This window comes from Lacerta agilis, chromosome 8 (assembly GCF_009819535.1).
Source record: "Lacerta agilis isolate rLacAgi1 chromosome 8, rLacAgi1.pri, whole genome shotgun sequence".
Classification (NCBI taxonomy): Eukaryota; Metazoa; Chordata; class Lepidosauria; order Squamata; family Lacertidae; genus Lacerta; species Lacerta agilis.
This window is the reverse complement of record NC_046319.1, coordinates 38872697-38886572: the sequence shown is the minus strand read 5'-3', so window position 1 is coordinate 38886572 and position 13876 is coordinate 38872697. Positions and strand designations below refer to the sequence as shown.

General features: G+C 44.6%; 2 protein-coding genes and 1 non-coding gene across 6 annotated transcripts in view; 1 reads left to right on the top strand and 2 right to left on the bottom strand.

The window, feature by feature from the left end:
- FBXO31 (F-box protein 31) overlaps window positions 1-2640 on the bottom strand; it is a 28796-nt gene extending 26156 nt beyond the window's left edge. For 2 of the 4 annotated variants that reach the window (XM_033157031.1, XM_033157033.1), the window contains exon 1: window positions 2197-2637. In XM_033157031.1, coding sequence (XP_033012922.1) covers window positions 2197-2569 — 373 coding nt within the window. In that variant the 5' untranslated portion in view covers window positions 2570-2637. Of the gene's footprint in view, window positions 1-2196 lie in introns of all 4 variants that reach the window. The other 2 variants (XM_033157034.1, XM_033157032.1) reach the window with 2 other exon arrangements.
- A 1049-nt stretch (window positions 2641-3689) lies between these two features.
- Window positions 3690-3762, bottom strand: TRNAM-CAU. Its single transcript has one exon. It is a non-coding gene; the product is annotated as a tRNA-Met (tRNA).
- A 4367-nt stretch (window positions 3763-8129) lies between these two features.
- Window positions 8130-13553, top strand: MAP1LC3B (microtubule associated protein 1 light chain 3 beta). Its single transcript, XM_033157028.1, has 4 exons — window positions 8130-8252; window positions 11071-11126; window positions 11758-11864; window positions 12950-13553. Exons 1-4 carry the CDS (start codon window positions 8213-8215, stop codon window positions 13119-13121), a joined length of 375 nt encoding a protein of 124 aa, XP_033012919.1. The 5' UTR covers window positions 8130-8212; the 3' UTR covers window positions 13122-13553.
- The last annotated feature ends 323 nt before the right edge of the window (window positions 13554-13876 follow it).

The window sequence follows — 13876 nt, the reverse complement described above, 5'->3', positions numbered from 1 at the left end:
AATGGCATTACAGTACAAGAATTACAGAATCACAGGATAGGGAACGACCAGAAGGTCATAACTCAATCAACTGTGTCAAGGCAGAATCCTCCATGCCTCAGCTCCATTATCCTTTTAGGTTTGTGTGTTGCACAGTTGTTATGCTGTAAACTATCTTGCAACCTTCTGGTGAAGGGGTGGAGTAAATAATTTCTAAATATCCCTTCACAAGTTTCAAGTTAGGCAACAAACAAACAAACAAACAAACAAAGCTCTGGTACTTTAAAAGATAAAAGGACACAGTGCAAGGCACTCCTATGCCTCAAGTCTTTTAAGCAAATTTCAGCTGCCCTGCTTCTAATTCAATTACCCTGATGTTTTTAAAAGCTTTGATTTTATGGGTTTCCCAAGATACAGATAGTCCCTTTCTTTTAGAATGCCTTTTTGTCTGGATAGTAAGAACTTCCAGAAAAGTAGCTCTGCCTGTTGTTTGCACTGCAAGAGGCAAAGACTCCTGCAGTACTTTAAAAACTAACAGATTTACTGTGGCAGAAACATTTGTGAGTATCAGCTTTTGATCTGATGAACAGGCCCTTGCAGAGCCAGGCAGAGGCCCGGGCCAGGTAGATAATGCGCCCCCCCTTTTTACCCTAGGGATTTCAAGGCTTGAACCATATATGCATACAAAGACAAAATAGAAAATATAGATATACAATAGTGCTTTTTAAAAATACATAGGGAAAAGGATTATTTTAAGTATTTACCGGTACATTTAAATAATGGTAAGCGATTGTGAATATGCTGACCGAGGCCCCCTTTGGAATCAGAGGCCCAGGCCAAGTGGCCCATATGACAAACCCCCCCCCCCCCCGTGTTTGGGCCTGCTGATGAATTCACCTGTAGCCCATGAAAGCTTTTGCCACAGTAAAAATCTGTTTGTCTTTAAGGTGCCACCAGCCAACCCTTTGCTGTTTTTTCCATCTGAACTACCAGCATTCATTTCCCAAGCAAAAACACCAGTGCTACATGGTGTTGTAAGAAAAAAACAGATGAAGATCTGTGAGGGGTTAACTACACTTCTCAGGATTCTCTGGAGTGGTGGAATTTGCTTTAAAGGCGTACCCAAAGGTAAAAGACTTCTGGGAAAAGATTTACACTGAAATGAAAAAGGTGTTGAAAAACACATTTAAAAAGAAACCAGAAGCCTTTTTACTGGGCATCCTAGGCCAAGAAATCCCAAAATGTGATAGAACTGTATTTATATATGCCAAAACAGCAGCTAGAATTTTGATAGCTAAAAACTGGAAGATAGAGGAATTACCAACAATTGAAGAATGCCAGATGAAAATGATGGACTATATGGAACTTGCTGAGATGACCGGGAAACTCTGTGACCAGAGGGACATCGCAGTGGGAGAAGAACGGAAGAAATTTAAATTGTATTTGAAAAAGTACAGTAAGATTGAAATCTAGAAGGAACTTGGAAGAAAAGTTAGACTGCAGATTTAGAATTATGTTAAGTGTCAAGGAAATGTGAAAGAATGAATTAGGATAATAGTTGAAGAAATGGATAAGTTTTTTGTGAAAAATATGGTTTGTATAATGTAAAGAAATCACTAAAGATGAATGACAATGAACGCAGGAAGGGCAGATGTGAGGAAGTCAAACAACAATGTTAAGGGAAGAAGCAGTTTTTAAACAAATAATTTTTTGTTTTTCAATTTTGTAGTTTGTAGTTTGTTTGTAATAGTTTTTATTTTTATTTTTGTAAAGTGTTTGTAATTGTTGTATTGGTTTGTTTTATGTATCCTGTTGATGTTTTTTTTAAAAAAGAATTTGTTTTAAAGGCGTAGTGTGTATGCAGCCCATGCCCCCCCTCCATTGTTTGGCTCACCAAACTTACCAGATTTAAGGCTTCCAAGTTCCAACTCCCTGCAACTTGAGCCTTATTTTCCTATATTTTGAGGCTTTGCCTCCTTCCTTTAACCTGCACCCCTTCGGCAGCTCCTCCACCCAAATCAGCTCTCTTCATTATTGCTTCCTCTCCCCAACTTAAACTTCTTCATACCAAGCCTTGCAGAGATCTAGGTCTGCCCATCTGTCTGTCCCCTTCTACTCCTATGCTATATGGGGTGGGGTGGGGGAGATGGGGAGCGAGGATTCGGGTCGCCTCAGAAGTGGGAGCGGGTTGCTACCTACACACGGAGGGCAGCTCACCTTCCTTGCACCTCCGGCGCCAAATGGTGTCGGTGCGGAGGATGCGCCTGAAGGCGCTGCAGACGAGGGCCAGGTTGGGCAGGTCGGTGCCGGGCAACGAGCCGAATATCTGCACCAGCAGCTCCGGTGGGAGGTCGAGGAGCGACAGCGGAGCCCGGCTGCGAGGGCTGCTCTCGGCCAAGGCCGCCCCCTCGATGCGCTCCTCGGCAGCGTCGTCGTCCTCCGCAGCCGCCTCTCCACAGCCGCCGTCGCCTCCCTCCTCAGGGTCCGTGTCTGGCTCGCTGCTGTCCCCCGCCGTCCCCTTCCGCTGAGCCCCCCGCCGCCGGCAGCCCCGCGCCGGGCCCACGCCGCAGAGCCGAGCGCAGACCGCCATGACGGACGAACGGGGCGAGCGCCTCAGCTGCGCTTTCTCCTCGCTCGCGCTGACAGAGTCGGGGGTCGCCGGCACGCGCCGGGCCCCGCCTCCCGGCCAATCGCAGGCGGGATCCGCCCCGTGGCCTGCAGTCCTCCGCCAATCTAGCGCGCCCTCTCTGCGCCCTCATTGGCTAGTGCCTTTCGCCAATCAGGGCCGCGTTCTTCCCTATCCTTCAGGCTCGAGCCCGGACAAGGCCGTCCCAGCCCTTTTACCTTTCCCTCAGCCTCCCTACTCGGTTGTTGGCTGTCAAGATGGCCACGCCCTCCCGAGCTGCTATTGGATGAAACGCAGGCCAGCCTGGCTACGCCCACCCGGCCATGATGGATGCACTGCAGAATACAGTACGCCCGCAACAAGGGAATAGAAAGGCCCCGCCTCTTTGGCCTCGTAGCTCCGCCTTCTTTGTTTATTCATACGGCTAGTCCTGTTGTTATTATCAATGGAGTTTTTTTTTGGTTTTTTGCCCGAGAGGCAGAAAGTGAAAAAGCCGAGAGGGAGAGAAGGCCCTGTAAATAATCTGGATCATTAAAACCTTTCATTTAGTGATCCAATGCTAGCCTGTCTTTGAAACGGAAAAGATGGCCAAATGGTTGAAGGGCGGGGCGCCATCTGAACTCTTTCTACGCAAAATGGCACAGCCCCAGCCCAGTGCAGCTTATTCTGCACACCCTTTGCGCAACATCGTATATATAGAATCATAGGCCCATCGAATTGTCGAGTTGGAAGCATGGACGTAGCGCGCGAGGGGGGGCGGGCAGAACCTCTGTTACTTAAGTATTTTTATTGATTTACTTGATCGGGAGGAGCAGGAATCACAGTTAAGCATCCGTGCTAAGGATATGTGTGCTCGTTGTCTTCGTGGAACAGTAAATGCTTTGCAGTTGCACGCTACAAGGGGTGGGGCAATATAGAGACATCAGTTAAAATGTCGCATTCTTCTCCTTTTTACGAGTCTCCTCCATAGTTACTTCTTACCATGTATGGACGACACCGTTTGCCCCCGCCGAACCCCCTCAGTAAACTGGTTGAGTAGCTGTTACGGGGCAGAAATAAAGGGAGAATAAAAAAAAAGTAGGCTTGCCCCGTGTGAGGCTCGAACTCACGACCTTCAGATTATGAGACTGACGCGCTGCCTACTGCGCCAACGAGGCTCCTGCGAAAAGTGGCTCGGCAGAACCTTCTTGATAGCCACCAACAAAAAAATGGGTGAGTTTTAATCCTTGTTTTTTGTAGCTCGTATGGATTTCGTCAAACCTCTCCCCCGAAACTCCAAGGCAGGTAAAAGCGGCATTCGGATTCACAGCTCTACACTACAAAACAGTTATCATTGCAAATAACTTTGTCTTGTGAAAACCGTTACGAAATCCCTGATCAGGCAAATAATCACCACTTTCATCTTACATGGCGACATGGCTCAATTTTAAATTATAAAAGCTTATATTTATAATACATATCTGCATATAAATAATATATTTTTTCTTTTTTTAAAAATAAACCCTCCACTTTAGAAAGATTAGTTATAAGACTTTTCAAAATTGACTAGCTTGGTGCGGTAGGATTCTAACAGGTTTCCTCTGGGAAGAACCAGCACAGGATAAATAATGCAAAGGGTGTGTGTGTGTGTGTGTGTGTGTGTATCTGTATATGTATGTAAAAACACACACACACACACACACACACACACAACCATATAATATATATATCTGATATATATCTGTATCTCTATCATCTGTCTGTCTGTCTGTCTATATCTGATAAAAAATTAATCAAGTATCAGTAATTTATTAAGGTTCGAGGCACAGGTGTCCTATCAAAGATATTGTTAAGAGTTTGTGGGTGCTAGACCATTATAATCTCTTGAATAAACTAGTGTTACAAATTAATCAATGCTTGGAGTGTTAAAACCAGGACTCATGCGTATTACCGGTAAGCCAGATCCATGTGTATTAAGCTGTGTGCTAGACAATACTTTGAATCAGCAAGTGTTAAAAGCTAATTAAGCAAGGCTAACTTCCTCATGAGGTGATAGCCTGGAGATGTGTCATTAAGAACAACAAAGGACCACAGAACTCTGTCAAGAAGGCAAATGAATGAGGCCTCTCCCTCCCTCTACAGATAAAGCCACACAACTTAGAGAGAACAAAATAAAAAAATAAAAAAATAAAAAAATAAAAAAAAAATCCTTCCAGTAGCACCTTACTGCTACTGGAAGGATTTTTTGATTTTATATTTTGTTTTGACTGTGGCAGACCAACACGGCTACCTACCTACCTGTAACTGGAGCTTAGAGAGAGTTAGCAGTTATGCGAGCAAGATGCTAAGCAACAGGCAGAGCCATGGCTATCATCTGTTTGAATCCAGGGCTGCACATATGGGAAAAGCAAGACCCTCGTGGAGTGTTAATGTTGTGAACAACTCTATTGTAGGCTCAGGTTATATGTGTAAATAAGCCATATATCATAAAAACACCACAGTCTCCACTGTGTCGCCTTTCCAAAAGGAAACACAGGCCCTGGGTACGTGTGCCTAGAAACCCTGAAACATTTCACCACTTGGAGATTGAGTGGCAGGCAATAATATTGTACAGTATGGTTCTATATGACTGTTTACTCAGATGTAGCTCCTATTGTGATCCAGGGTGCTTGTTCCTAGGTATCAGTGCAAAGGAGTACAACATTGGAAATATCTAACAATGCAATCCTATGCACATTTACCTGAAAGTATGTTCCACTGAATTCAGTAGGACTTACTTCTGAGTAAAATTGCACTGCAAGGTTGATGATATTATCTAGTTGCACAAGCAGCCAGCAATCCATGAGCCAATGGCTGAGTCAAAGCATTTAAAAAATCAATATCCATTAAAAATTTACCACATGGGAGACAGTCATAATCACATTCATTCTCTTGGATGGTAGCTTTACTCATCATTACTTGCTTACCCATCTGTAATATGGGATTTTATTCTGAGACAAAACTAAGATCAGTGCAAACTAGAGAGGTTTCTATAAACTCACAGCCTCCTGGTTCTCAGGCCTGTCTGAAATGGGTGCTCAGTTTCTCAAATCATACAAAGGAGTACATTTCACCAAGAGAGATTCAACACTTTACAGTAGTTTGCCTCAATGTATTACTGTCAATGTGCTGGAGGTTTTTCTGTTATTTTTATTCATTAAAAAGTTTATAAAGAGCCAACTAATTTTTTAAAAATCATAGTGTGATACAATAAAATCTAACAAAATTATAAAATACAGATTGAAAGACAAACAATGAATCAAATTATCTAAAAACGCTTGGCAAAACATAGTTTTCAGCGGCAATGAAATATCAAAATTGTAAGTGCTTGTCTGAATTACCTAAGAGCAGTGTTCCAAAGGGAAGTTTTTCATGTTTGATGTTTTATTGCATCATCATCATCATCATCATCATCATCATCATCATCATCATGTTGGGAGCCACCCAGAGTGGCTGGGAAATGGGTGGGGTATAAATAATAGATTATTATTGTTATTATTAAGTACTTTTATTATGATGGAAATAAAAGCCAATTAATAGAATGGGTGCTCAGTTCCTTGCCTGCAAAGCCCCATACAGTACTAGTTTAGCAACTCCTTTCACTGTATATGTAACCCGAACAAACTTAGGCATGGGAAGAACAGGCTGGTTCTGGGTCCAAGGAAGCCTCACTGGGAGTGGGGTTACCGGTATGTAGCACTGGCAACCTGCATTATGGGGTCAGTCACCTGCTATGTGCCCCGTCACCTCTTCTTTCATACCACCTAACAGATGTTTGATGTGGTGAGAGTGAAACTTCAAACATTAACTTCAAACTGCGGGGAGCGATTGGTGGTGGTGGGAGGCTCGGTGGCACTCACTGCAGCAGGGAAGGCAGGGCAGGCATCAAGCCCAAGTGAACCCTGCCAGGTGTACGGGCCCAACAGTTACCCAAACATACCAGGTGCTGACACTACACCTACTGAATCAGACCAAAGCCCAGCATCTCGTTTTCCAGTGGCCAACCAGATGGCTCTGGAATTCAATAAAGCTTTATGTCTCTTATCTGTTGTTGGAGATATATTACTAATTTGTTTTGTCTCTGTGAGCAAAGCAGGGAGAAGTCCCACAGCTGTCTGTCAAATTGCCTCTTTGTTCTGTTTCAGCTGCATGCTGGAAGTTCCTCTGAAACTGACATCCGACTTCAGATTATAAAGACTCTGTCAAACAACTATGCCAGTTTCTTTTCCAGTGTTGTTTTGAGCAGACCAGTCCTTCAAACTAGTCATAGCCAATGAGATCCACGTGGCTGGGAGAGGGGAAAAAATAAACAAGTTCTTCTTCTGATAAAATGTATGACAGGTCTTATTAGAGTTCAAGGACATCACACTTGTAAGTGTCCTTATAATGTTAGGCTTATGCAGTTACAGGAAATACTTGGCTTTGAGTAATCAGTAATTAAATGTCTGCTGATGTGCTATTGTAGAACACAGTCAGAGCATCTTGCAATGGACTTGGCATTCCTTTCTTGGCCAGAAATGCAATAACAGAGACAAGTTACAGAGAGAAACAAAGTGTTTTTTTTTCCTGGTGGTACTCAGAGGGTACACAGTACATGCACCTTTTTTCTAGAAGCAAAGCACTGGAAACACACACATTATGTCACCTTAAATATGAAAATAATTATTATGGAAGGTAAGTCTCCCCCTATAATACTAGAACCTGGAATCATCCAATAAAGCTGAATGGTGGGAGATTTAGAACAAACAAAAGGAACTACTTCTTTACACAACACAACACAACACATAAACAATGGCATTTGTGCCCATAAAATGTGGTAATGGCTTCAGATAGATGGCTTTGAAAAGAGATTAGGAAAAATTAAGGGAAGGATACCCATGATACCCCCAGGATTAGAGGTGGCATGCATCTGAATACCAGTACAGAGAAACAACGTGGTTGAAGGCAGTGCTATCAGGTCCTGTTGTGGGCTTTCAATTGGACATTGGAGAAGGGGAGAAAAGTGTTTTGCATATGTTCAGAATATACCCCCCCCCCGGCTCTATAGTATTACTTGATGCTTGATCGTGAGATGAGGGGAACTTCTTTCTTTAATAGGTAAATTGCGGCAAAACCAAATCAGAGGCCTTCTCTTCCTCCGGGGAGGGTTACATGGTAACCATGGCGATGGGCGGGGCTGCGTTTGTGCGCGATGAAGTCACTGTTTTGGCGCCGCCCTGCGGCAGGCTCAGCTTCTGACTCACCCGCCCGCGCCTCGTTTCGCCTGCGCAGGCGCGCTCGCGTCACCAACGTCGACTCCCCTCCTCCTCCTCTCCTCTTCCTTGCCTGAGGCGTCGGGCTTCCGTCGCTACGCACGCGCACTACCGCGCGGCGAAGCGGTTGAAGCCTACGAATGCCCGGCCTCTCGCTTTTCCTTCCTTCGTCCGTCCCTCCCTCCCTGTGACGCAATCAGCTCGGGAGAGGCGGGGCTTCGTTGGTCAGCTGATCGCGGACGAGGGTTTTGGTGCGGATGGTACGCGCCGCTGAGAAGGGAGAGAGTCGAAGGAGGTGGAGGAGGAGCCAGTCGCCGCCGCCGCCGCCGCCGCCGCGATGCCCTCGGAAAAGAGCTTCAAGCAGCGACGCACTTTCGGTGGGGGAAGGGCCTGTGCGCAAGAGAGGGCTGTTACTGAGTCGGGGGGGGGGCGTTGGGGAGAGACGCACCACATCAAGTGGGGTGGCCAAGGGAACACCTGCGAGGTGGTTTTGAGGGGGGGGGAGCTTGGTGACTAGAGGGGGGATACTCAGAAGTAGGGAACAGTGAAGAGCTGGGGAGATGGTCCATGAACGTGGCGGCGGGCGCTGTGTGTGCGGTGGGGAGAAGATAAGCGGGTCTCGCTGGGGCAAGGGAAGAAGAGTTGAGGAAAAGGCAAAACACCCCTTCCCATTGTTGCGGGGGGAAATGAGGCTTCCCCCCTTCTTCCCTCACGGAGGTCCTTGAGAAGTTGCTTGGCCTGTTATCGCACTCTCCATCGGCCATGTGGGGCGGGTTTATGGGTTGGTGGCACAGTCACATTCCACCCCCCCCCCTTTAATACAGTAATTCCCTTTCTCTCCATCTCTTAGTTCTGGATCTTGAGCAGAGTGATTCACCACCCACCATGACTGTTATCCCACCCCCAAAGTGGGAGTGTAAGGAGGACCCCCTTCCATTACTTTGCGCCTCCCCCCCCCTTGAAACCCCTTAAGGATTGAAGGCTAGCCCCGAGGATGACTGTTGGTGGTTGGAGGCCGGGGTTGGAGGGGCCTGAGGTGTTGTGTTTGAGCGATTGCAGGGCCTGTTGACGGCTCTGCCGTTTTCCGTGGAGCTCAAGAGCCAGAGGAGGAGTAAACAGCCCCCCCCCCCGTGCCAGCCTCTTTCCCTGCCTGGCATCGTGCCTGCTCTGCACTCCGCTGTGGCACACCTTCCCCCTCACCCCCAACACTTAGAGAGTGGTGGGGCCTACCCTTTGTTCATCAGTTGTCAAAACACTGGAGATGGTGCTGTTTATCTTGAGTATACTGTATACTGCATACTGTATATATAGTAGGCAGTGGAAGACAGGAGTGCCTGGCGTGCTCTGGTCCATGGGGTCACGAGAGTCAGACACAACTAAATGACTAAACAACAATATTGTATATTGTATGCAATATTGTATACTGTATATTGAATGTGAGAAGGCCAAATTATATGCTGGATGCTGTAGTGTAGAATTTCTTGTCTGGATGCTGCATGTGTTTGCAGTTTCTTTCCCAAGCTTTATCTGGGGTATCTTCCCTTAGCGATGTGGAAGTATTCAGTACTTATGACAGATCCCCTTCCCTATTCTTTCCTGGGTATTGCCTGCACAACTTTAAGCAGTTCAAATGTTTGGAATCCATGGATTTGTTTGTCTCAGATCTGCTTTGTTAGTTTGTTGTTATGTGAGGAAGCAGAGGATAATGTTGAATCATCAGGCTGCAATTTTCCTAATACTGTTGATGACCAAAACAGAGGGTGACCTCCTGACCGAAGCAGGAAGTTTTGGGCACAATGTTGGGCAATTACCTCCACCTCTCAGGAGATAGTGAGAGATTAAACAACAAACATTGGCTGCAGCAAAGGCTTGTGAATTAGTTAGCCTTCCAGCCGAGTCCACCAAGTTTCAGCTTCTAATATGATCCAAGAATCCTGATGTAACAAGCCCTAGTTAAGTTCAACTGTAAACATCCCTTAATTGTTACTATCACTTAAAAAAGAAATACAGGAAGACTCTAGCTGTTGCTTTTGTTGTTGTTACTGTTTCTGTTCTGCTTAAACTGGTTTTCCTGCTTGCATGTTGGAGTGGAAAAAGAATTGAGGCTTTGTTTTGCTGCTGTGCGCTGAAAACGAAAGTAAAGGTCGTGCTAGCTGTTTGTTTTCCTTTGCAAAGGAGTTTTGGGCACCAACAGTCCTCTAGGCTGGGGGTGGGGGAACCTAGTGGAAGCTCTCTAGCTTTAAGAATGCAATAACTATAAGATATATTTAAAATGCTTTGATGAAATTAATATTTTATATTTTTTATTTACATAGAGCACTTTTGCTCGAGGGGATAGCCATGTTTTCTCACTAACTTCTAGTCTTTTAAGCTGTAAAAACAGTCTTGTAGCACCTTAAAACTAACATTTCATTATGACATAAACTGTGAAGTGGGCTCTAGCCTACAAAAGCTCATGCTATAAGACTCTTTGTTGTGTTTGCTCCTTTCCCATGGCCCTCAGACTGGGTCCTTGGGCTTCCCAGGTGGTCTCAGATTTAGAACTACTTCAGCTTCAGCAGATTTGTTGTACTACTGTGTGCCTTTAAACCAACTAAGCTCAACTCCCCCCCCCCCTTCAATTTAACTTGCCTGTTTTAACTTTTCACTATGAAGGGTTATGCTTCTCTATTTTTAAGATGGCATTCTCTCTCTCTCCCCCCCCCCCCGTTTGTCTTAAGTTATCCCCATCCTTCCTGTTAATAAATTCTGCTGCAGAATTTCTACTAGTACACAGGTATGCTGGGGGGGATCAGTTAGCAGCTTCATGGGTTGGGCTACAGTCAAAAGTGGGCAAGTACCCCTTTTTCTCTTGTGCCTCCCCCTTTCCACTGTAGCTTCATTACCCGCATGAATTTTTAGCAGCGCTTGAGTTGCATTCCCACCTTGATCTACAAAGACTGCCAGTTAACCTTGCTTCTAATGCTATCAGCCTAGGGATACTAATGTGGGTGTGGTTTAAGCTCCTCTCATTCTGCTTGTGATTTATTTATTTGATTTATATCCTGCCCTTCCTACAAACTGCTGCCTCTGTGTGTGCTTCTCTTCCAGGGCAATGAAACACCAAGATAACAGGTTGTTCCGTGTAGATATTATATATCTGACAACACTGCCTATTCAAACATTTAGGTACAACTTTCTTTTTCTCCCCTGTAGAACAAAGAGTAGAAGATGTCAGACTTATTCGAGAGCAGCATCCAACGAAGATACCAGTGAGTAGACTTTCAACTCTATTGTCTGTCATTTGGTGAGACTTAAATCAGGGAAATAACCTGGTAGGTAGTGGCAACACATGCACTTTGGGGACTAGCAGTGAAATCAGGCATACTAGAGGCTGCAAATATATTTGCCCTCATTAATATTTTTATTTTCTCCTGCCTCCATTTCATTTTACATAACGGAAGTCAATTGTTTGCTGCTTCCAGGTTTTCCTGATTGTAGTCATCTTGCCCTGTTTATGCATAACTGAATGGAGAAGAGAAGGGGCTGAAATTGGGGTGACAGCTGGGGAGGATAGCACGCTAGTCTTTCACTGTAAACCTGTGCCAGGAACGGAATTAGTTCTCCCCACAAGGCCGGGGTCTTCTCTATTGCAGCTCCTTTTTGCAGCTCAATTCAGGTGACTGGGTTTGTTTTAAGAATTTCTATGCTGAGCCTTGTTAAAAATGCAAGGTGGCATACAATAAAATGATAGAAATAATAAAAATATAAACCACTATACTGTAGTACAAAGTAGCAGAATTGTATTAAACAAACCCATAGGTATCTAGCAAGAATATGCCTGTGGCTCACCATACTGAAAAGTCCTAAATTATAAGTCCTAACTTTACCATTTTCCTTCAGGTAATCATTGAAAGGTATAAAGGAGAAAAGCAACTTCCCATTCTGGATAAAACAAAGTTTCTGGTCCCAGATCATGTTAACATGAGTGAGCTGATCAAGATTATCAGGTATAAAACCTACCTGCAGTACTGAAAGTTCTCTCATTCAGGACAGTGGCTTGTGCTATACATTAAGGGTTTCTCAAGTGAGTTTTAAAAAATGTCATGTAACAATCATAACAAAGGTCCACAGTGTTTGACCTACTTGTTGGCAAAGCAAAAACTGGTCTTGCTAAGCCTCCCTCCTTCCTACAGAAAAGCCTTGCTAGGGGGCATGCATGGTTGGGCTCCATTGCCTGAAGGTGCCACAACTTCTCGGAGGTTGAGTGGGGAATGTTTTGTTCAGTGCCCTGCCTGTAGTTGTTCTGTATGCCTCTAGGAAGTGGTAGGAGCAGGAAAGAGGCTAGGTGTTGTTGTTTTTTTGGTGGGGAGAGGGATGCTGCATTGGTTCTGTTAGAGCCAAGGCTCTTCAGGTTTGCCTTGGCCATGCAGCTGTCAGTTTTCCACCTAGCTTGGAAGGTGGCAGAGATCTTCAGCTGACAATCCCTGCCCACCTCTGCAGCTTCAAAGTTAGGATGGTGGCTTGATACGGAGCGGTGCCACACGGCATGGCAAGCATATTTGCCAATGCTTGATCGTGATAGGAATTAGGCTGACACAGCTTTCCGTCTCTATTGGCAACTTCACAGAAAGGGAACTTGTTTATATGGGCTCTATATAATTCTGGAGTGTGATGCCTGTTACTGAGTAAACTCCTTGCTGTAGCTAGCACTGATGTGCTCTGTAGTCCATTGAAATGATTAAAATGGGTGGTTAGCATCTAAAAGCAACAACTAAACATGCACATTGTCTACCAGTGTTGTCCTTCCTCTTAGGCAACACAACAGGCCTTAGTGTCTCACTTGAGGCTTTAAGATCAGTGTAGCTGCAAGTCCCTCCCCTCTGATGTTGCTTGGAGGAGGAGGCTGCCTTCAGAAGTGCCCTAATCACACATGCTTTCTGGTATTCATGTGATTCTTGGATGTGGCAAAGGAGGAGACTGTTGCTAAACCTGGAATTTCCAAAGGCAGTTCCTTTTTTTGTATTTTGCTTCTGCATTTAAATTTGTTAGCCATGTTCCAAGGGAAGTGTCCATTCAGTTTCCTGTCTTCTAGGCGTCGGCTGCAGCTGAATTCCAATCAAGCTTTCTTCTTACTGGTGAATGGACACAGCATGGTGAGCGTTTCAACACCAATTTCGGAGGTGTATGAAAGTGAAAAGGACGAGGACGGATTCCTGTACATGGTGTATGCCTCTCAGGAAACATTTGGAATGAAATCTGTGTAAACCATCCCCAGTGGCTTGTAGCCTAGGATAGTTTTTATCCCTCCCTCCCACAGGAAAAAACAAAGGGATGTCACCAACCTGCTCACAGTAGTTGTGCTTAGCGGGTGTTCTCACCGTACTGTTTTATTTGTGAATATTGAACAGATGAGTGCCAGTATAGACAAGCAGCGCAGCTTTGTAGAACTATAAAATTTGCACAGGCACATTTGCTTTAAGCCTCTGGAATTTTAAACTATACTGTACGTGTGTGTGTGTGTGTGTGTGTTAAGTTGCCAATAAAAGGGATGTTTGCATTAATAATAGAAAATGGGCTAGCATTTAGCAGCGAACTGAAATACTTGCGTGTGACATCTCATAATGTTAAGTCCTGTTTCAGCTCCTGAAAACTGCTTTTTAAGAAAGGGAACAAATAGGAGTAATGGTCTGCTTCTTTTAACTCTTTTTTTGATAGATCAGTGCATGTGATGAAAGGGGTGGGCATTAATTCATTGGTACTGTTACTTTAGAAGGCAAAACGTCAGATTGCTAATTATTATTATATACCAAACATCACAGCTTTATGCTAGTTTTAGGAAATATATATGTAACTGTTGTAGAAGAAAAGCTTCAGTCTACCCGGAGTTTGGTATTCTGTTCTACACCTTGATAAATTTATTCTAATTAAATCAACCCAAACCCTCAGGAAAGAGGACTTCATTTTGTCAGTCATAAAGCATTGGGAGGTAGCAGGGTTTTGAGGTTAGCCAATTGCCAAA

Excerpts from the sequence above, each read along its gene's own strand:
- MAP1LC3B (XM_033157028.1), top strand. The coding sequence starts at position 8,213 with ATGCCCTCGGAAAAGAGCTTCAAGCAGCGACGCACTTTCG. Across the intron at positions 11,127-11,757 it reads AGCATCCAACGAAGATACCA|GTAATCATTGAAAGGTATAA; the intron begins GTGAGTAGACTT and ends ATTTTCCTTCAG. Across the intron at positions 11,865-12,949 it reads GAGCTGATCAAGATTATCAG|GCGTCGGCTGCAGCTGAATT; the intron begins GTATAAAACCTA and ends CCTGTCTTCTAG.